At 35.6% G+C, this 25,033-nt stretch overlaps 1 protein-coding gene across 34 annotated transcripts in view; it reads right to left on the minus strand.

The window, feature by feature from the left end:
* VPS13B (vacuolar protein sorting 13 homolog B) overlaps positions 1–25,033 on the minus strand; it is an 851,071-nt gene that overhangs the window by 602,084 nt on the left and 223,954 nt on the right. The window contains exon 18 of one of the 34 annotated variants that reach the window (XM_055546566.1): positions 18,707–20,652. The exons of 32 other annotated variants lie outside the window; for them this stretch is intronic. In XM_055546566.1, coding sequence (XP_055402541.1) covers positions 20,450–20,652 — 203 coding nt within the window. In that variant the 3' untranslated portion in view covers positions 18,707–20,449. Of the gene's footprint in view, positions 1–18,706; positions 20,653–22,911; positions 23,512–25,033 lie in introns of those variants that run through there. One more of the 34 variants, XM_055546572.1, reaches the window with a different exon arrangement.

Consider the following 25,033-nt stretch of genomic DNA (forward strand, 5'->3'; position numbering starts at 1 on the left):
AGAAGCACTACCAGAGAAATGCATTTTGCTGGCTTTGAAAATGGGGCATGAGGACCAGACCAAGGAATGCTGGTGGCCTATATAAGGTGCAAAAAGCAAGGAAATGGATTCTCTCCTAGAGGCTTCATAGAACACAACTCTACTGACACCTTGATTTTAGTACAAGAACATTTTAGACTTTAAACTACAGAACTATAATAAAACAGTAAACTTATGCTATTTTAAGGCATTAGGGTTATTGTAATAGATAGTATGTATAGATAGTATTATAAAATCTAACTAAACATGAAAAGATAAGAAAACTTCAATATAAGCATTTTATTTAGAAATTTAGAGGTAAATAACTAAGAATCACCCATTCCAGTCCATTTTAGTTCGCTGATTCCTAGAATTTGCCTTGATATCAATAACCTCAGATATGCAGATGACACCACCCTTACGGCAGAAAATGAAGAGGAACTCAAAAGCCTCTTGATGAAAGTGAAAGAGGAGAGTGAAAAAGTTGGCTTAAAGCTCAACATTCAGAAAACTAAGATCATGGCATCTGGGCCTATCACTTCATAGGAAATAGATGGGGAAAAAGTGGAAACAGTGTCAGGCTTTATTTTTTTGGCTCCAAAATCACTGCAGATGGTGATTGCAGCCATGAAATTAAAAGACACTTACTCCTTGGAAGGAAAGTTATGACCAAGCTAGATAACATATTCAAAAGGAGAAACATTACTTTGCCAACAAAGGTCCATCTAGTCAAGGCTATGGTTTTTCCTGTGGTCATGTATGGATGTGAGAGTTGGACTGTGAAGCTGAGTGCCAAAGAATTGATGCTTTTAAACTATGGTGTTGGAGAAGACTCTTGAGAGTCCCTTGGACTGCAAGGAGATCCAACCAGTCCATCCTAAAGGAGATCAGTCCTGGGTGTTCACTAGAAGGACTGATGCTGAAGCTGAAACTCTAATACTTTGGCCATCTCATGGGAAGAGTTGACTCACTGGAAAAGACTCTGATCCTGGGAGGGATTGGGGGCAGGAGGAGAAGGGGACGACAGAGGATGAGATGGCTGGATGGCATCACCGACTCGATGGACATGAGTTTGGGTGAACTCCGGGAGTTGGTGGTGGACAGGGAGGCCTGGCATGCTGCGATTCATGCGGTCGCAAAGAGTCGGACATGACTGAGCGACTGAACTGAACTGAACTAAGAATAAGCCACAAATGATTGCCTCTAAAAAAAACAGTGGAGATTGTAAGGACCCACAGAACTGCCCTTTTTGTTACAGGCTCTAAAAAATGATAATTTAATAAAATAAAACAAAAGGTCACTCAAGCAGGCTGGACTCATTCCAGACACACAAAAATAAAAAGAATCACAAGATAATGAACAAACAGTAAAAGTTTCTGTAGAGGGAAAAGGCAAATTCTTTTAAAACACACACTGAAAGAATTGTCATCTTAGCAAAGTTATTAGAGAACATTTTATAGTAGCGAAGAGCTTCTAAATTGCTGATAGTGTAATAAAAACTAAGCATTATCATTTCAGGGGAAGAATAAAAGGAGAAAGCAAGATAAGAGGGAGATTTATTACATGAGAGGAAAGTGGAAGTCTCAACAAGAGTGACTGGGCAAGCAAGGACAAACAGGTATACCAAGAAAGCTAGCTAGTTCTTGGTAATTTGGGATTCTGGGTTTACATTTCTAAAGGCTTTCTTTTTAAAAAAACATTGCCAGAGTTAAGGGTATATGCCAAAGCAAATATTAATATTTGTGTTTACTATTAAATACCCAGAGATGTAACCAGTCTACCCAGAATCACATTTTAAGTAAACTTGTTAGTTTGATGGTTCCTAGACCATGAAGAAATTAAAATCTGAGCGCTGACAGGACTGTGGTTACAAATTCACAGGGAAAACACCCACCATCTTCCACATCAAGGCCCAAACAAAGAAGTTTCTTTGTTAAAACGAGAGTGGGACAGATTTTTAAAACAGTCCATCTTTCTACTAGTCCTTAGAAGTTATGAGCTCAGGAAAATGGAAATCACTTCCCAATTCCTCCTCTTTGGTCTCCACCCCTTTCTGGTGATTAAAGGCCAAGCCCACTGGTAACTGAGTTGCCAAAGCCCATTAGGATAGTCAAAGCATGAATACCTGTTTCCCACTCTAGTTTTCCATTTCCTCCTTGTTTGGGGATTTTTTTCCTTTCTTTCTCACAGGTTCAGCAGTTCACTTACTAATAGAGTTGTATGTGTTATACATTTTCCAGCATGGGTGTTCATAAAGGAAAGGATTTCAGGTAATTATCATACCATGCTACCAGGCATAGAAGTCACATCACGCTATGCCATATGTTTCTTAAGTAAATATACACCATAATTGAACATTTTCCTCCCTAGGATTACACCCACGCTAGATGAGGAAGCAACAAGTAGTTTTTGAGGTTCAACACTAGAGGTTATGAAGAGATACAAAGCACATTATAAATCCCAAAATGTACTAGTTTAACAATTTTGTTTCCATAATTATAAAGTGGGTATAATTCACTAGCTACCTTACAGAATAGTCCTTGCAGAAATGATAGCAGAGTATCTGGTATGTTAGGATTCAATAAATGTTAGCCTGTATATTCTCACTGTTACTATCACTACCAACAATACAAGCTTATGGAGGAAGCTCAGTTTATACATAAGGAGTAATAAGGGAGTTTAATAAATGATACATTAATCACTACACTTTTATTCTAGTATAAATTCTGTCATCAAATAGCTGTATAATTTTGGATTTAAAGTCTCTATGATTCACTTTCTTCATCTGAAAAAAAAGAACTGCAAGGAGATCCAACCAGTCCATTCTGAAGGAGATCAGCCCTGGGATTTCTTTGGCAGGAATGATGCTGAAGCTGAAACTCCAGTACTTTGGCCACCTCATACGAAGAGTTGATTCATTGGAAAAGACTCTGATGCTGGGAGGGATTGGGGGCAGGAGGAGAAGGGGACGACAGAGGATGAGATGGCTGGATGGCATCACTGACTCGATGGACATGAGTCTCGGTGAACTCCGGGATTTGGTGATAGACAGGGAGGCCTGGCGTGCTGCGATTCATGGGGTCGCAAAGACTCGGACACGACTCTGCGACTGAATTGAACTGAACTGAAGCTTTCTTTAAGCTTTAAAAGCCAATGATTAGCTGCAGTGTAGGAAATTAAAGACTGTATAACAGGACCTGGAAAGGAAAAGTGGCCTTTGACAGGAACAATATTGTCATATACCATCAGTATTTTTTATTTTTTTATTTTTTTTTTTTTTGAAGTTTTTATTTTTATTTATTTTTTTTTTTTATTTTATTTTTAAACTTTACATAACTGTATTAGATTTGCCAAATATCCTACACTAAATGGAACTGTTATGTTTTTGTATATATAATAGAAAAACTATGAACTAGGTAATGTCAGCAACCTTAATGAAAGATGAGAAAAATAAAATTTTCAAAAATACAATTTACAGATTGATATTGCAAGAATAACTTTTGAAACATTTTCTACATCCCATTAGCCTCTAGAGCTATACTGTCAGATGAAGAACAATAATTATTACTTTATGAGACAAATAATAAAGTGGTACATTATTATATTTGGTTATTCTATACATAAAAGTTCTTAGTTTGAATAATAAAATAATTACTGTTATGATCATTCAGTATTATACCCACAAAAGAACTTTAAAAAAAATACCTGCTTCTTGGATTAGGTATTTCATAACACATATGAGATGGAAATACATGAAAATAAATTCTCATTAATAACCACTGGTAGAAATATCTAAAGAAGGACTACTGTGTAAAAGTCATAAAGATTTTTTAATAAAAAATTTTTAATTCTGGAAAAGGATGCTAAATTACTAGCTGGCAAAATAAAAGACATCACAGTGAAGGGCAAAGTGTTAGTCACTCAGTCGTGTCCAATTTTCTAAAACCCTATGGACTACAGCCCACCAGGCTCCTCTGTCCATGGAATTCTCCAGGAAAGAATATTGGAGTGGGAAGCCATCCCCTTCTCCAGGGGATCTTCTTGACCCAGGGATTGAACCCAGGTCCTCCTGCATTTCAGGCGGATTTTTTTCACTGTTTTAAATTAAGGAAACGTGTGTTTGTGCATGCATAAGTGTACGCAGAGGTAGGTGGTAAAGGGCACGCCAATATGAAAATAAATACAACATTCACTCCCTCTGCACAGGAAAAGATCGTTCTTCTGCCCTTAGTTTAATTCTGCCATAAGGCACTGTCAATTCTACCACAAGTAAAAGTGCCCAGCCAAATATCCAACCACTATGAAACCTTGACTCTATCAAGCATTCTTTTACTGTACGAACTCTGACTGCATACAACCAAGATTCATTCTTCCTATTTCAATCACTGACCTCCAAGGACAAAATCAAATGTCTACCACATATACCTCTGGACGTTTCTCACTGTCAAAAGCAATCACTCAGGCTTGAGGATGCAAGCTTTTGTCTGCATCACCTAAGGATGATCATCTACTAATGGTTCTTCATGCATAGCACTGACTCTCATGTCTCATTCACTCACTGATTCACTACGTTTTACTAAACACTACTATACACCATGCACAGTCAAGGATTATAGGGATAAACAAGACTAATTCAGGCTCATCTCTCATGAAATCTACAATCTAGCTGAATGAATAAATAGATCCATGAATCAGTGAGTGATAAAGAATACAAAAGAAAATTCACCGAAACAGGAAATGTAAACAATAAAAAGAAATATGACAGAAGATCAATTTTGCTGTAACTAAAGAAAAGTGAGTTAAAGGAAAAGTGAAAATTTAAGCAACAGCATTTAAAGTTGTTGAGGTTTTATTAAAACAACCATTATCCTTCATTACCAGTGTCATTACATATTCATGGAATAATTTGAGAGAGAAATACATTACTTGTTAAGGTTTATAATCCATAACCAAGTAATTCACTCCTGGGAATTTATCTCAAAGAAATAATTAAAAAGAAGGAAAAATGCTGTATAGCAATATTAATTACAGCAGCAAAAGTCAGAAAACACTTTAAATGTCAGAAGAGGAGAATAGTTAAGTGTATTATGAAACAACAATATCTCATTATTAATTTAAAAAACCTGTGTTACTTGATGTTTATGTGAAATATGCAAAATGTATCTACATGAAATGTTAAACAATAATAGAATATAATACAGTGCATGCAACATGGTTACAACAATGAAAATGACACATGGAAAAATATTAGAAATTATATAGAAATTGGCATAAAACTCCATATATAATCTAAAAATTGCCCTACTAATCAGTTTCGAAGCTTTAATACCTTCATATAATAAATAAGGGTTCATATTAAAGATCACAAATAAATCATACTCTACAACAACTGTAGGTAGACTCTGAAGACGATGACAAAAAAAAATCCCCCTACTAATTCTGGCATTTATATCCAAAATTAAAAGTTAAAGGAAAGACAACAAACAGAGGTCAATATGTAAGTTTACAGATAACACTAAGCTTTCCAATAAATAATCCAAATACAATAAAAATTAAGTAACTGAAGATCTCAAAAGTCTAAGAAAAACATTTTTAAATACACAAGTAGAGTATGGTGTATAATCTATAAAAATACTGAATCATTATTTTGTATACTTGAAACTAATATAAGTCAACTGTAATAAAAAAGAAAGAAAAGGAGGGAGATGAGTTCATTTACACTGTTTTGTTAATGAAACACAAACAAAAAATACACAAGTGGAGGAGAAAAAGAAATGATAGTCCAATCTAAACATAAATTGGACTCTAAGTTATTCATGAATCAGTGCAGGCCACATCCCTAAAGAACAAACATTACTATTGCCAAATTCAGAGTAAAATATTCTGTCAGATAGTTAGGTATGTTTAGGCTAGGAAATAATAGCATCGACTCATAGTCACATTCACCCTTATTCTAACCAAAAAGAAACATGATCAAGATTTTTTTAAAGATATTTCTCAGTTCATTACAGAAACAAACTAGTTCCACTTACAGGAAGACAGAACAGATTTTCTCCTATTTCTCATGTGAAGGACACCTAAAATCCCATTATTATATATAAAACAAAAATAAAACTCTGAAAGATAGAAAGAAGGCAGCCCATCAATTAGGGACCTCAGGATCCAAAGACAGTCACAATGGTGAGGTGCATAAGCTTTGTTTTTGCCTCACATATTCCAGACTGGAAGCTGAAGAAGCCAGCAACCCATGAAGGCCAACAGGTACAGACATAAAATATATTAACAACATTTCACTCTCCCTAGCCAAAGTAACTGAATAAAAAGCATCAGCAGCAAGACAAAAATCTCACAGATAATAACTGCTCTACTCCAGGTAAACAGCACAGAAAAAACAGTCGTCCCAACTCCCACCATACTAGCAAAGGTCTACTAGACTTCTACTTTCAACATGCTCTAACAAGGAAGCCCAGTGCTCCAACTTGAGTAGTACAGAGGAGACTTAATAGGGAACATGGACTTCCAACCCAACCCAGCAATAAGGAGGCACCCCTCAACTTTTCAGGGTGGGATCAAAGAAGCCCTTGCAGAGAGTTAGGACTTTCACCAACCTCCAGCAATAATAAGCTACTCTACTACCACCACCACAGTATCAGTAGAGACCTCATGCAGAACAGCAATGAGGTCTTGTGATCCAACCACTGCAAGCCAGAGAATTATAACTGGAGTTCTGTATAAGAGCTAGAATTCCCACCCTGGGCCAGAACTTACCGTCCACTCCACCAGCCTTAGATACCAATGGAAGTCTAATGGAAAACCTGGACTTCTACCTCCACCGGTGAATAAGAAGGGTACACATTCCCTTCCACAGTTGGAGCATCATCAGATGAAGCTGTATAAACTAGAAAGTTTAAATAAGATCTGCTGCTGCTGCTACTAAGTCGCTTCACTAGTGTCCAACTCTGCGCGACCCCATAAACAGCAGCCCACTGGGCTCCTCTCTGCTGCTACTGCTGCTGCTAAGTTGTCTCTGCAGTTGTGTCTCACTCTGTTCAACCCCAGAGACGGCAGCCCACTAGGCTCCTTGTCCCTGGGATTCTCCAGGCAAGAATATTGGAGTGGGTTGCCATTTCTTTCTCCAATGCATGAAAGTGAAAAGTGAAAGTGAAGTCACTCAGTCGTGCTCGACTCTTAGCGACTCCATGGACTGCAGCCTACCAGGCTCCTCCGTCCATGGGATTTTCCAGCCAAGAGTACTGGAGTGGGGTGTTATAGGCTCCCCTCTAGTGCCTGGAAAATCCCATGGACGGTGGAGCCTGGAAGGCTGCAGTCCATGGGGTCGCTGAGGGTTGGACAAGACTGAGCGACTTCACTTTCACTTTTCACTTTCATGCATTGGAGAAGGAAATGGCAACCCACTCCAGTGTTCTTGCCTGGAGAATCCCAGGGACGGGGGAGCCTGGCGGGCTGCTGTCTATGGGGTCATACGTCTATGGGGTCGTACAGAGTCGGACATGACTGAAGCGACTTAGCAGCAGTAGCAGCAGCAGCAGGGTCTCAGAAAACAATTTCTAAATTTTTACGTTTCAGTCAAAAATCAACTGTCATATCAAAAACCAAGTTCACAAAGTGAATGAAAAAGACAATTAATATATGCCACTGATATGACAACAGATGTTAGATCCAACAAACGCTTTTTAAAAGGCACCATAAAAGTATTTCAATGAGCAGTTGTAAGCATGCATTAACAAATGAAAATGATAATTTACCAAAGGCAGGCAGGTAGGGATGGTAACGAAAAAGGATTCAAAAAGAAATTTAGAACTGGAAAATTCAGCAAAAGAAATAAGAAACTCAATGAATGGGTTCAACATCAGAATGGAGAAGATAAAGCCAAGAATTCATTAAACGGGAGATAACACAATAGCAATTATCCATTCTGAATCATAAAGAAAATAGGAAACACACACACACACACACACACACACACACACACACACACACACACCAGAATCTCAAGTACCTACAGGATCATAATAAAAGATCTAACATTGATGTCACCAAGGTACCAGAAGTAAAGGAGAAAGGTGGGGCTGAAAAAGTACATGAAGAAATAACAGCAAAAAACTTCTCAAATTCAGCAAAAGACATAAGCATGAAAATTAAGAAGTTGCACTAACCCCGGAGTAATCAAAGAAATCAAAACACAAAGATAAACTACTAAAGACAAAGAAAAAAAATCTTAACAGAAGTAAAGGAGAAGTGACACCTTACTCACAGGGGAAAAACAACTCAAATGACAGTAATTTTTGTTTTTTTTACTTTAAACCACAGCGGGAAGTGGCACAACATTTTTCAACTGCTGATAAAGACTTCAGGATTTGAAGGGAGAAACCAGACATTCTCAGAGGAAGGGCAAGTAGGAAATTTTGTAACGTGTAGACTCTTCCCAAAGAATAAAGTAAGTTCTCCAAGCAAAAAGGATTTAAAATAAGGAGCTGTGATATATTAGGAAAAAAGAATAAAATAAAAATAGGATACATATTAACAGACTTTTATTCATTTCTTGAGATTTCTAAAATGTTTCATGTCGAAGCAAAAGTCATATCTGATGTGGTTTTCAATATACATAGAGGAAATAATCAAAGACAAACTATATTATAAACAGGAGAGGTTTAAGAAACAAAGGTAAGTATGCTTTCTACACATCAGTTGAACTATAAAAATGACAATACCAGTAGACTACAATAAGTTAGATATTTGAAATGTAAACCCAAAACAACCATCAAAAACCCTTCACAAGGTACACTCAAAATGACTACACGTAAATCAAAATGGCATTCTAAATAACATTCAAGTAACAAAAGGCAGGAAAACAAAGATGTTAGAAACAGAGTAATCAAACAGAAAGTGAAACCTGAAAACTAAAAGGGCAGACTTAAGACCTAATCAACCAAAGGCGACCTGAAATGTACATGGTCTAAATCTAGCTAATAAAAGACAAGATTGGTCGACTGGACTAAACACGATCCAACCATATGCTATCTATGAAATCTCATTTCAAAGATGAGGTAAGAGTGTTGAAAGTAAAAGAACAGAAAAGGGTAGATCACAAAATATTAATCTAAAGAAAACAGAACATAGTGACACATAATTTCACACAATTACATGGCTAAAAAGAGAGACAATCAAAAGTACTGGTGAGGAAGTGGAGAAATTTTTGACACACTTACACTGCTGGTGGGAATGTAAAATGATGCAGCTGCTATGGAAAACAATTTGGCAATTCCTCAGAAAGTTAAAGAGGTAACATACGATCCAGCAATGCCACTCCAAGGTGGCACACAAGAGAATTCAAAACACACATCCAATCAAAAGCTTACCCAAGGATGTTCCCAAAACAGCACTGTTGTTAATATTCAAAAATAAATGCCAAGATATGGATGACCCTTGAAAACACCACACTCAGTGAAAGAAGTCAGCTAGAAAAGGTAACATATTGCATGATTCCACTCAGAAAATATTGAGAATAGATAAATCCATAAGGACACATAAATTAGTGGTTGCTGGGAGCTGGAGTTAAGTGGAATGGGGAGTTATCAATAAAAGGATATGGGTTTCTTTTCAGGTGATAAAATATGTTTTAAAAGTAGACAGTGGTGATGGTTGCACAACTTTATGAATATAATAAATACCTCTAAGTTGTGTGTTTAAAAATGAGTAAATGGTAAATATTGTGTGTGAATTTAATCTCAATTTTTAAAAAAAAATAAAAAAGCAGGAATGCTTAACATCAGATACAATAGACTTAAGAGATGAAAAAACAATAACATAGGAGATACTCCAAAAATACCCAGCAATCCTAAATGCATATGAAACTAACAGCTGAAAAACTGTAGCACACAGCTGATAAAGAGAAATAAATCCGCATTTCTAATTGAACACTTCAACAGTTCCTTAACAACAGAAAGAAAAAACTACAATATCAACAAAGCTATAGAAGATGGAAAAAAGTATTACCAATCAATAAGCTCTCTGTGATATCACAGAACAAAAGAAGAAACATTCTTTGCACGTGTCTACAGAATATACACTTCAATAGACCATAATATGCTGAGCCATAAAAGAAGCTCAATAAATTTAAAAGAACTGAAGTCAGAGGTTCTTCTTTGACCACAAGTGATTCAAATTAGACATCATAAGAAAAGAATAATAGGGAAATCTCCAATTACTTGGAAATTAAGCAGATCTAAATATTCCATGATTTAAAGAGGAACACTCAGGAAAAATTAAATATATACATAGAACTGAGTAAAAATATGACATATCAAAATATATGTAACACAACTAAAGCAGTACAGAAAGGAAATTTTATAGCAGCAAATGTACACACTGGAAAAAGTAAGTAAGTCTGAAGTCACTAATCTAGGCTCTCACTCAAAACATAGAAAAAGGAGAGAATGATAAGCTAAAAGCAGAGGAAGCTATAATTTAAAAAAAAGGAAGCAGAAATTAATGAAGTTGATTTTTAAATAACTGTTTTTTTAATTGCTAAATTTGCAAAAGGGGGAAAAAAGAGAAAGGGATCATAAATTGCCAATATCAGAAATGAAACAAGGTATCACAACAGACTACAAACATCAAAAGGTTAAAGAAAAATACTACAAACAAGCCTGCATACAACATGTGACAGCTTTGATGATACAGATCAGTAAATCAAGAAAAATGCAAAAAACACCGAATGGTAAATCCGGGACACATGGAAAGTTTATCAAATCTTTGACGAAGAACTGATGTCCCTTCAAAACAATCTCTTCCAAAATAAAGAACAGGAGGAATATTATATACAACTATTCCTCATTAATATACACGTGAAAATACACAACAAAACATTACAAAAGGAATTCAGCAATAAGTCTGTCAGTACATAACTATAAATAAAAAATATAAACAAATAATCATGACCAAGTGGAATTTATTCCAGGAATGGGTTTTTAGTTCAATATTGAAATATCAATGTTATCCTCCACAGTAACTGGCTAAACAATAAAAATCATAATATCATCTACTGATGTATAAAATTACATTTGACAAAATTCAACACCCATTCATGATAAACACTTTCAAGGAAACAGGAATAGAGAATTTCTTAACATTAGAAAGAACATCCACAAAAACAACTTAAATTACTTAATAGTGTAAAACTCAACGTTTTCACACAAAGATTGGTACAAAGGCAAGGACGTCAGCTCTCACCACTGTCTTTCAATATAATGGTAGAAGTTCTATCTAGAGCATTACAAGAAAGAAAAATAAGAGGTACAGATAAGAAAGGAAAAAACTGAAAATGACTCATATGTCCTTCAATAGATAACTGGCAAAACAAACTGTGATAAACTCATACCATGGAATATGATGCAGCAATAAGACTTATCTAATTATACACACAACAATGTAGATAAACACCACATATCATATGATTCCTTTTTCTTGGTATCTCCGTAATAGGCAAATTCACTGGAAATAGAAAGCAGATTAGAGATTATCAGGGAATGAGGCAAAGGAGAGACTGTGAAGTAATTACTCCAAGAGGAAAAGATGTTTTGAGAGAGTGATGAAAAAGGTCACCACATTGTAGATACACTAAATACCACTGAACTATATACTTTAAAATTGTTAATTGTGTGTTATGTGAATTTCACTTCAGTAATACAGAGAAAGAGAGGAGAGAAAAGTCAATCAAAAGAAAAGGAAAACCCACTGGCTCACATATTTAAAATTGAAAGGAAGTTTGAAAAGTACCCATTTATTATCTTTTCCATCTTCCTTTTACTTCATGTTTATGAAAATTCATTTGTGGAAGAATGCTCAGTGTTTAAACTATTAACAGGTGCTTATTCTAAGAGTACAAGTTAAGAGAAACATAGGCATTTGTATATGTAGGTGGAATCAACAGAAATCTTTATAGACTAATCAATATACTTTTTAATCACTCATGATGTTCATCAGTTTGTTGTAGAGCTATCCTAAAAAGTTATTTTACATTCCAAAGGTTTATCACATTTTTAATGCATATAAAACTCTACAGTTCTTAAAGAAGGAACACTAAAAATACAGTGAAATATTACTTAAGAAATTCTTTGAAAATACTTTTAAAATACACCTATCTTTAAAAATAAGTTTGTTAAGTGGTGTTTCTTTATCATTAACTAGATAAAAAGAAAAACTACAGAACTATTCCAATGTGTCCCTGAAAGTAATTTTTCATAAGGAAGTCAGAGAAAAATTTCACATACTATGTAACACTTCTGACAGGTTATTACATCAAGAGAATATTAACCTTCACTCCCTGACTCATTCAAGAAATGTTTGCAAGAATACTTTGAGCCTCTTTATCTGGTCAAAGCACTAGAAGCTAAGTGGTGTCTGTACAAACCAATCATTTCACCAGCAGTTTTATATTTCTTTAAAGCCTCATATAAAAAGCACCTGCCTAAAGTGAGTAATGGAGTTTTACATTCATTGCACTTAGGAACAGCGTATGTAACCTATTCCGTTTTCCTCCCTTGTGGAATATATTTCAGCTTATATTGCACAACACATTACCAATGCATATAAAGACTCTCTGATCAGCCATTTGGACTGCAGTCAGCAACCTGCCTGAGTGCTTTTTTTCCCCTGCCCTAAATAACATACTCACTTAATTCAACAACTCAAATGAAAAAATCTTTTTAAGATGGTGATCTTACTTTCTTAATAAATACATAACACATGTATATGAATTGACTGTATTTGGAATACAAATGGTGAGACACAAAACTTGAACAAAGTTTGTGAAGTAACAGCTGAAAACTAGTTGAATAAATCAATCCAGGGAAATAAAACAGAAGCCTGTATGGGATGTCTTCTGTGTTTTTGTTTTTTGGGTTTTTTTTTTTTCTTTTTGCCTGAGCAACCTACAATTTTAAAATTACTGTAACCACACTAAAAACTTAAGTTAATTTTGACCCATTAAAGGTCTGGAAATAGGGCTAAACTGTTATTAAAACTGAATCACTTGCATATCTGCCAGACCCCCAAAGCATTTTCAAGACATACATATCCCAATCATTGTCGAAATTTGCTGAATATGAATGAAGGCAAATTTTTAAAAGAGCAACAAGGATAAAAATGTCATATGCTATTTAGTAGCTGTTGTTGTTTACTCACTAAGTTGTGTCTGACTCTTTTGCAACTCCATTAACTGCAGCCCACCAGGCTCCTCTGTCCATGGGCTTTCCCAGGCAAGAATACTGGCATGGGTTGCTATTTCCTTCTCCAACGGATCTTCCCGACCCAGAGATAGGATTCTTTACCCCTGGCCACTGGTGGAGCCATTTTATATCTGAGATAGATTTAAAACTCAAGTACAACAGATAAAAAGAACAATGAAGACTGAAGGGAATTACAGAAATGGAAAAGTAGCAGAAATGTGCAATGATTTTAAGATTATGGCTTGGTAATAATGTAAACTATTCTCAAATCTGTTTTAACATGTTGCAATATTACAAATACATAAGTAAAAAAAGAATTGAAAGTGTCCAAGGCAAAAGCTCCTCGCTGCCCCTTGCTGGTACACTCATGCAATAACCTAAGGCCAACAGCATCAATTAAAGAACATTTACTTAGACTCAAATATGCAAAATTTTAACCATAGTAAGTGTTGAGGTATTCAAAGCCTATAAAATATGGTACCTAACCTCCAATCCTGGAAAATCCCATGGACGGAGGAGCCTGGTAGGCTGCAGTCCATGGGGTCGCTAAGAGTTGGACACGACTGAGCGACTTCCTTTTCACTTTTCACTTTCATGCACTGGAGAAAGAAATGGCAACCCACTCCAGCGTTCTTGACTGGAGAATCCCAGGGACGGGGGAGCCTGGTGGGCTGCCGTCTATGGGGTCGCACAGAGTCGGACACGACTGAAGCAACCTAGCAGCAGCAGCAACCTCCAATAGCTCATAATCCATTAGGCAAGAAATGAAAAGATAATAAAAAATTTTGGCCAATTCACCAATTACCTCAAGTAGTAACATGAAGTCTAGGAAACTGGCAAAGCTGTGATGATCAGGCTCAAACTTGAAGCATGATTTGGCAAACTTTTTCTATAAACGGTCAAATAGTCAATATTTAGCCTTTGTGAGCAATAAGGTCTCTGCTGCATTTATTCAACACTTGCTATTGTAGTAGAATAGAGCCACAGACAAAAACTAAGCAAAGAACTAAACAACCCCCATGTGTACCAGTGAAAAATAGGCAGTGGGCTAGATTTGGCCTGTGGGCTATTTGGAGCAGTTCTCGACCCTTACATCTGTGCTGGATTGACATAAAAAGGTTTTTTTGTTTGTTTTTTAATTATCAAGATCTAACTCCAACCTCAGAGAACTCCATAGTAAGAGGTCTGGTGCAGCCTACAAAACAGCATGTTTTAGAAATTTCAGCTACCGCTAGGGGACAAAGTTTTCATATGAGAAACATGCAATACTGAAAGATTTGTGTTCTTGCACCCATCAATTTTTGACCTAAGAACAGAGAGGAACAATGACATGTCTCTATAGGTGACAGCCTATAGAGATTATGAGGCTTATACTCACAAATAACCTGGCATTAAACATCAGTATATTTTAATCAAAGAAATCTCTGCTTTCCCATGTCCACTGAAGCATTACTCACAATAATCAAGACATTAAAACAACAGGTGTCCATCAACTGATGAATGGATAAAGAAGTATGGTGTGCGTGTGTATGCATGTGTGTGTGTACATGTGTGTGCATGTGTGTATAATGAAATTATCATTCAGCCATCAGAAAGGAAATCCTGATGCTTGCAATAACATAAATGGACCTTGAAGGAATTATGTTTAGAGAAATAAGCCACACAGGCCAAGAGAAATACTGTATATTATCAATTATATGTGGAAACTTATTCAAAAAAATAGCCAAACTAATAGACTTAAAATTGGTTGCCGGGGGCAGAAGAGTGGGAGAAATACGTAGAAGTTTATAAAGGGATACAAACTTTCAGCTACAAGATGAATAAAATCTCAGGATCTAATGTACAATACAGTAACTACAGTTGATAACACTGAATTGAATAACTGAAAATTGCTAAAAGAGTAGAATGTAAATGTCCACATTAAAAACGTACATGTGTGCATGCATGTAAACATGTGAAACGTGATGTATATATTCATCCTTTTACAACGTATATGTATATCAAATCATCACAACTCTCAAATATGCAATACACCAAGTCTTTCGATGTTGTCAAGTATATCACAATAAAGCTGAAAAAAATGAATGATATTCAAATAATAACCACGATCAAGTTATATATAAAATAAGCTACGAGGCAATATTGACAACATGAGGGATACAGCACCAAGGTAACTATATATGAAGTATAATCTTTTTAAATTGTGAATAACTACATTGTACACCGGTAACTTATATAATACTGTGCATCAATTATACTTTAATAAAAATAAATAAAAAGTTATTAGTGTTAGGTAGACAGAAATAAGAAATACTAAAATACATATATCCCTTCATTTTGTCCAAACTCAAAAAATAAATCAAAATTGTTCTAATTCCTAAGTCAAGGTACTTGGCAAGGAAGGACTGTTACCACTAAAGAAAATCAGCAAAGTAGATTGAAACTTACAGAACCAATAATATATTCATTCTAATTAGCTACTGAGTTCTTAGTATTCAAAGAAAGGTGGCAAATGCCTGGCAAGCAACTAAGAGCAAGACAAACACTCTCAAAACAAACAAACAAACACTCTACCTCTCCTCAAGATGTTGAAACTGTAGGAGAAAATAGCTAAGTTTTATTGAACCTTTAAATATGTGCAAGACAACATGCACAATGCTTTATATTATTTTTTCTAAAATAATACAAAAAGAACATGAGTACTTATTAGTATTAGTATTATTATAGTACTTACTAATAAGTGTAAGTACTTATTAGTACTGTCATCGCTTGAGTATTTAAGAGGCTAAGTAACTAGTTCAAGGTCACATAATATAACCAAACTGGAACTTGAATCCAGTTTGACATTGACGATTACGTTCTTAAATACTATGTTACAAATGTTCACTATCCATTAAAAACACTTACAACACTAAAGGGATTGTGAAATGGGATAAAACACAATGAAATGAGAGAACCTGGAGAATAATCAGTTCAGTTCAGATCAGTTCAGTCGCTCAGTCATGTCCAACTCTTTGCGACCCCATGAATCACAGCACGCCAGGCCTCCCTGTCCATCACCAACTCCCAGAGTTCACCCAGACTCACGTCCATCGAGTCAGTGATGCCATCCAGCCATCTCATCCTCTGTCGTCCCCTTCTCCTCCTGCCCCCAATCCCTCCCAGCATCAGTCTTTTCCAATGAGTCAACTCTTCGCATGAGGTGGCCGAAGTACTGGAGTTTCAGCTTTAGCATCAGTCCTTCCAAAGAACACCCAGGACTGATCTCCTTTAGGATGGACTGGTTGGATCTCCTTGCAGTCCAAGGGACTCTCAAGAGTCTTCTCCAACACCACAGTTCAAAAGCATCACTTCTTCAGTGCTCAGCTTTCTTCACAGTCCAACTCTCACATCCATACATGACCACTGGAAAAACCATAGCCTTGACTAGAAGGACCTTTGCTGGCAAAGTAATGTCTCTGCTTTTTAAGATGCTGTCTAGCTTGGTCATAAATTCAAGGATTAAGCGTCTTTTAATTTCATGGCTTCAATCACCATCTGCAGTGATTTTGGAGCCAAAAAAATAAAGTCTGACACTGTTTCCACTTTTTCCCCATCTACTTCCCATGAAGTGATGGGACCAGATGCCATGATCTTCGTTTTCTGAATGTTGAGCTTTAAGACAACTTTTTCACTCTCCACTTTCACGTTCATCAAGAGGCTTTTGAGTTCCTCTTCACTTTCTGCCATAAGGGTGGTGTCATCTGCATATCTGAGGTTATTCATATTTCTCCTGGCAATCTTGATTCCAGCTTGTGCTTCTTTCAGCCTTTGCGAACCCATGAACTGCAGCATGCCAGGCTTCTCAGTCTATCATTATCTTCCTGAGTTTGCTCAAACTCATGTCCATTGAGTCAGTGAAGGCAGCCAACCACCTCATCCTCTGTCACCCCTTTCTCCTCTTGCCCTCAATTTTTCCCAGGATCAGAGTCTTTTCCAATGAATCAGCATTTCGCATCAGGTGGCCAAAGTATTGGAGCTTCAGCTTCAATGTGAGGATAACTTTTTTAAATGTTTAAGTCCTTGAATTTGTTTTTTCTCTATAAGAAATTTTCTTGTCTAACTAAAATAGATCCTCATGTACTGAAAATGTGATATATCGGGAATACGCCACTTAAAAAATCTACATTAAGAAAGTTTCAAGGAAAACACTAATATTTTAAAAAGGAAATTCTAACATTCATGAATTAACAATTAACTCTAGAAGTCAAAATGTTTATTATAAAAACTATACAGGTTCATATTTCACTGTTTAGTATCAGTAATTCTTAATGCAACTTGAAACATTTATAATCTTGTAAGTTTCAAAGAATTATTTTATTATGTGGCTTAATTTGTGAGAAAATAGCTTATATGAATGCCAGTTGTATTTCTTTGGAAAGACAAATGTAAACCTATTTAGTGATCTGATTTTCCCTTTCATCTTGTCTCCAGTTTCTGTGTAGATTTATAATGTTCATTGTTTCCAATTTTAACAAATCACCTAATGGCAGAAAGGAAAATATGTTAACCTTGGAATTATTTGCAGTTGGAGAATTCCCTTTTGTCTGGCCCATACAGGGCCTGCAATCTGTTTTAAACACAGATTGTCTGTCTTTCGTCTGACAGCCACCAAGCTGCACAAATTACTTTCTGCCTGTTCACCTGTTTGCAGCTGCATCTGTGGCTAAAGATTCTGCCGTTTGACTTGAGCAACCACTTCAGGATTGATGACATGTGCTGCTGATAAAGTGAGCAATTTGAAGAAATTACTGGCTATAGTTATTGAAAGACATCTGGGCATGAGCTGAGAACTAGAAGCCTTCAATCATGTGCTTGCAACCTGCAGTGGCGGCAATTGTGTTTGAAGTGATACCCTACTAAAAAGAAGTTGGCCCTGGCACTAAATAACCAAGTGATGTATGGAACATAATCTCTCAAATGAGTAATAAAAGGTTTGGTCCTTTAGCTATACAAATTGGAGGTTTGGTCCTTTCTTTAAAATATTAAGAAAAAATATAAGGCAACAATTAATCCTTCCCATTTCTATCCTTTTCTGAGTTAATTTTACAAACACCTCTTATTTCCTACTTATTTCAAATTGCTATTACTATTGCTGCTAAAGAAAAGGCAAGCATTTATTGAATACCTACTACAGGCTCCACACCCTAAGCCTAGGAAGAGATTTACATCTATTACCTTATTAATACTCACACCAACCTTATTAAACCAGAATTACTACTCCTTTTCTCTGGTAGAAAAAGTAAAGTTCCAGGAAACTAGCCTCATGTCACACAACTGTGAGTAACAAAGCTAGGGATTGTCTATCTCCTGATCAACAGCTCATTCAACTGTACTATACTGCCTTCCTGTTTTGCCTTTTTATTTTTTGGGGTGTGGGGGGTGTGGGGGAGGTGGACTTCCTGTCTCCTGATATATATACTTCTGATGTGTGATTAATTGTACATTTTGTCAGAACCATTCTATCCCTCAGGTTAGCCATTTGTAGATGTGATTTCTATTCTCACCTTTCTGTCTCATTATATAAAACTTTTTCCAAATCATGCGGTCTTCATGAATTCAGAAGCCTGATTCAATCAAAATTCATGCTTTTAACAGTAAGGGATAATGCAAAAAGCTCAGACCCTTGTCATATTTCCTGAAAACCAAAGTTCAAGTAAAATCATGCTACAAATAGTAAATGCATGTCCTTTTGTGACAAACTTACGCCTACTATTGAAGAAGAAGAAATAATGCCTACTAAGGTGTTACTTAAATACAAATGGATTATTTAAAATATTAATGAGTTTGATGATATCAATAACAATGAATAATTTAAAAGACATATAAAACATGAGCACAAATATATGGCACTGTCTGATAGGCAGTTCTACAGAGTCATAACAAACAAAAACTATACCAATTAATGAAGAATCAATTAGTATCACTATAGTTCAATGTACAAGTGTAAAACACACATTTAGTATGTTTCAAATGCAAAGTTGGATAGAAGATTATGGGCTAACATTTGTATAGTATCATCACATTTGTCTAATTAAAATTAATATGATTTTGGATAAGCATTTAAACCCCTTTTCTCCATTTGCAAACGGTAATAAGCCAGTACAGGTCACATTCAAGATAAACCTATTCAGAGATCATAGGCAAAGCAAAAACAGATATAACCATTCAGATGACCAGTTTTCATGTAACGTCTAAAATTCTTAATTTATAGACATAATTAAATATAGTAAAAATTAATAATTTGAAAATTGTTCATTTGAGAAAAATAAAAAAGTCCGTTAATACTAGAAACCAAACTTTGAAAAAATTTATTAGCTGGTAAGCTATGAAAGTTCTTAGAGAAAATGACTCCAGCAAACACTAATCTAAAATAATGTCAAATCTAAAATAATTCTGCAGTAAAAATATAAGAATGCTAATTTGCAAATATTAATTTAAAGACCAATTTTCCAACTATCAAATCATTATTCTTGTTTAGGGTGGACATATTAAATAAAATGGATTTCTTCATTTTGTTAGAGGGGACATGTTCTTTTAAAAAGCCTCTCTCAAAGATCCTTTTGAATAACTGGCTTTTCGACTACTTTTACACTGGTGTTTAAATTTCCACAGGGTTAGAAAATATCCCTGTAAATAATGCTATTCTTTTTCAGAAAAAATTTAAATTCATTGATAAGAATGCCACCCAAAATACACAATCATTTCAACTTGTTAAAATTTGAGGATACTGAAGAAATAGAAAGACCAAAGACTTCAGGTAACTGTATAAATTTGGTCTTCACATTTCGGTATTTATAAATTGAATTAAACACAGACCTGACTGACTCTAGCCACAAAAGAAGATATATACCAATGATTATAATAAAGCCTTATTTATGTATATAATGATATAGCAATAGTAACATTCTTCTACACAAAGATACACAATCTATGTTACTATCCTCTTTCCTAATCATGTCATGAGTTCATATTTTTAATAGCACCTTTTATTTTAAAAGACTTAAGTCGTGAGAACATTCTTATGTACCACTTCATAACTTTGACACAAAGTACGTATAAAAAGATTAAACTTTATTTGGTATAAAATCAGTTGGCAGTTTTACATCTGTGCATGCAACATAAATACCCCAGCTGGCATCTCAAGCACACACACATATGGACTTCAAAACAGAAACTTCCTTATTTGCAGCACTGCCAGGGTAATTTTGTATCCTCTGCATACTACAGCTATTTGTCAGGCCCCTGCAGGTGTGCACTGCACATAAACACACAGCTGTAGTCCAGCAAGCCAAGTGTTCCATCAAACACATAAAGGGAACCTCAGCAGTCGGATTAGTCATCCCTACAACAGGTCCAAGGAGAACAATATGGGTTAGTATTTTTGGAAAAAGCATGGATAGGAAATTTATGATTATGCTAGTCTTACCAAATAACTGGTGGATTGTGTCATTTTTAAAGGTACGCCTACTTATTAAGTTTTTCTTAGAAAGGCTGCAAAAAGTAGAATTTGTTTTTTAGTTTTAAACATAACCAATAATCTATAAATGAGTTTATTAAGTCCAAAATGTGAAAAAAATTTTCAAATTCGTTTCAGTTTTTGGCAGTTAATGCAGTTGAATGCCTTGGAAATAATATTTACAAATCATAATCACTATATCTTAAAACACTTATCAGTTCTATATTTTTATAATTCTACTTTTCAATTCATATGTATTTTAAGATGAATTTGCCAATGCAAGTTATTTGTGTCCAAAATTACATTTGACATTTAACTATCAAAAGTTACATGCTGTTTTAATATTAGACTTTGAACAAATATTTACTTCTCAAATATGATATGAAAGTATATCAACCTACAAATGGCAGGGGAAATAAATGAAAATATAAAACATGATCATTTTGCAATCAGGAGAAAGCTCCCAACAAAATTAAATGTGACCTTATTCATATTCTTTAAAATACCAAGTAAGCACTTCAAGCAGTTGATAATTATGACTACTTTAACCACATTTCCCCCGAACTGCTCCAAGTCCACCTGGCAGTTGACAAAACATGAAAGATAACTTAGAAAATGAGCTTGAATGCATTATACCTAATATACTAATCTTCAGTGAACTTGAGGTCAGAGAGTTAGTAATCAAGGAACACTAGCAGTCTCTGACATGAAGGAACTCACTTTTTCTCATATCTGGAAGGTATAACAGGACGTTAGAAACTACAAATTAAACACTTCAGCATGAAACCTAACTTTATTAAGTACTATCCTAGTTTAGCTGAGCAATAAAAATAGGATCTAATGTAGGAACAGAGTTAAAGGGTTCTCATCACAATGAAGGAATCTGTTTTCCTTTATCTTCCATCTATTTGAGATGATGGATGTTCAGTAAACTTACTGTGGCAATCATATAATGATGTATGTAAGTCAACTCATTATGCTCTAAACCTTAAACATACTATGCTGTATTGTCAATTATACCTCAATAAAACTGGAAGGAAAAACAACAGCAAAGACTTGAAAACTGTCCCAGTTTTATAAGTCAGGCTGGCTTGAGGCTGATGGGTATTTCTATATACATATAAAACACTGTCCCTGATAAGATCTACTCTCCTAGCAAGTTCAATGTTTACAATACAATATTGTTGTCTAGAACCACTACACTGTACCCTGGCTCTCCAGGACTTATTAACCTACTAGTTTCAAGTTTTAGAGAAGGCGATGGCACCCCACTCCAGTACTTTTGCCTAGAAAATCCCATGGACAGAGGAGCCTGGTAGGCTGCAGTCCATGGGGTCGCTCGAGTCAGACACGACTGAGTGACTTAACTTTCACTTTTCACTTTCATGCATTGGAGAAGGAAATGGCAACCCACTCCAGTGTTCTTGCCTGGAGAATCCCAGGGACGGGAAGCCTGGTGGGCTGCCGTCTATGGGGTCGCACAGAGTCAGACACGACTGAAGCGACTTAGCAGCAGCAGCAACAGTTTCAAGTTTGTACCCTTAAACAGAATCCCTCCCACTTCCCAATTAACCACCATTTTACTGTTTCTATGAGCTCTGGTGACATAGGTACTAGATAACACCGCAATGGCAGTCATACTGCAATACATAAACACATTAATTCAATGTGCTGTATACATTAAACATAAACGTGTCAAATATATTTTATTAACAAGTAATATTTTTTAAAAAATGAATAAAGTATGAAAAGAGACAGCAAATGTGGAAAAGATATAACGGTTTCTAATTAATTAATTAGACTGCTTTATAGTAAATTATCTCACATCTTATTCTTTTCTGAAACTATAAATAGGAAACACTTGGAATTCAACCTGGATCCCAATATTACTGACGGGTCCCTGAGGTGTGATTCATAGCTCTTTAAAGCTTCCTAGTAGCCTTAAATGCTCCAGGCTAGATCCAGCTGAATTTTGGTTCTGAACCACACAGTAATTCTTTTTCAGCAATTCTATCTCAAACATTTACATCACTACCTCTTGGCCCAAAATACTGTCATCAAGAAAAGTGTCATATGCTGAGAGTGAGTAAAATATCTTGGCCTTTAATGTTCACAATAAAATACATTTAAAACAAATTTTAGTTAACAGTATCTGTTCCGGTTATTTATGGATGTGGAACTATTCCAAAACTCAGTGGCTTAAACCAACAATCTATTTTTATCTCGTACAGTTCTGTGGATTTTCTGGACTCATCTGGGTGGATCTCGCCTGTCTTGCTCTCATGCAGCTGAAGTCAGATGGTGGCTGGGACTAGAATCACCTGAAGACGCTACTGAGCTAGTGATGCATATGGTTTCATCATTCGTGTGTCAGACACCTCAGTCAAAACAACTGAAACAATTGGGGACCAGGCAGGCATCTCTTTCCCTACATTAGTGACTCCAGTTGGCTACCTTGGACTTCTTCACAACATGACAGTCTCATGGACACCAGACTTTTGACGTAATAGCTGACTTCGATCAAAGCAAATACTCTAAGTGATGCAGGCATAAAATGCAGAGCTTATTACTTAGTCTCAGCTGTCTACAGTATCCACTTTTGCCACAATCTATTAGTTAAAGGCATTATGGGGCTAGGCTGAACTCAAAGGAATGAACGGACACAATGAAACTGAGAAGGATAGCTCATAGCCATCTTTGGAGACCGGCAACCACTTCATAGCAATAAAATCGTTTTAAAAGAATCTGAAAAACAATGGATATATGTATAACTGAATCACTTTGTTGTACACCTGAAATTAACACAACATTGTTAATCAACTACACTTCAATATAAAATAAAAATTAAATTTAAAAAATTTAATTCCTCTTTTGCTAGCAATCTGCTGAAGTGTTACTATTTTATAATTATTCTGTTATTTACAATGATATTACATGATATTAATATGCACAGATTTGATTATGAAATAGAGTGACTTCCCCGGTGGTTCAGATGGTAAAGCATCTGCCTACAATGTGGGAGACCCAGGTTCAATGCCTGGGTCGGAAAGATCTCCTGGAGAAGGAAATGGCAACCCACTCTAGTATTCTTGCCTGGAAAATCCCATGGACGGGACTTTCAGTCCATGGGGTTGCAAAGAGTCAGACACAACTAAGCAACTTCACTTTCAGTTTCAATATGCATGGATTTGATTATGAAATAGAGTGACTAGGAGACAGCAAGGTATGATATATATTTATTTCAAGTTGCTTTCCCTGACTCCACAGAGATTTAATCTATACCCAAAATTAATTCTACTTCTGTTTATATTTTTCAACAATCAACATATAAACACTGGAAATTTTCCTCAGTTACAAAAAATGATCAATCTTTATCTAAAAGTTTGTCATTAAGCTAAACAAATCATATCTCACTTGTTTAAAATACTACACTTAGTAAATAATTACTAGAACTTTTAAGAGAGCCTTTATATGCGTCTGGGGAAAGACGGTAAATTATAACAGACAAATAGCCAGGAATCTACACATGAACACACACACACAAGTGCACAGACAACACACAAGAAAAACCACGAAGGGCATACTAGTCCTGTTTACGGGAGTTTAACAGCAATTCTTAAACTGCTAAGAGCTAAATTGAAGGAAATGTTACCCCCAAAATTAGAATTTTCGGAAACAACAGAATGACATAAGGAGGAGAGTAAGGGAAATGAGAATAGTTCAAGATTTTATGTAATCGGTAGGGTGATGTTTTACCCTCTTCCGCATTTAAAAAATACTTCAAAAAAACAATGAAAAGACAAAACTCTCCCATAATTACATGGCTTTTTTAAGTTTATAAAGAAGGAGGCCTAAAATACTGCATCCTCCATCTCACCCATGTCCTACACTTGCCCAAGAAGTAACAACTGGCACTTGTTTCATATGAAGAAAACTTTTTGCACAGAAAACTATCAACCACCTACATATATACTTATTATCCATCCATGAGTAATACACAAATATGCATCCACGCATACAAGTACACACATCAATTTCTTAAAAATAAAGATGGCATGGTGCTATACATATTGGTCTGAAAATCACTTTTTACTTAGAATCAACCAATCTATCCAAATATTTTAACACAAGACGATTTTTCTGGGCTCCAAAATCACTGCAGACGGTGACTACAGCCATGAAATTAAAAGACACTTGGTCCTTGGAAGGAAAGTTATGACCAACCTAGATAGCATCTTAAAAAGCAGAGACATTGCTTTGCCAACAA

This window comes from Bubalus kerabau, chromosome 14 (genome assembly GCF_029407905.1).
Source record: "Bubalus kerabau isolate K-KA32 ecotype Philippines breed swamp buffalo chromosome 14, PCC_UOA_SB_1v2, whole genome shotgun sequence".
Lineage (NCBI taxonomy): Eukaryota > Metazoa > Chordata > Mammalia > Artiodactyla > Bovidae > Bubalus > Bubalus kerabau.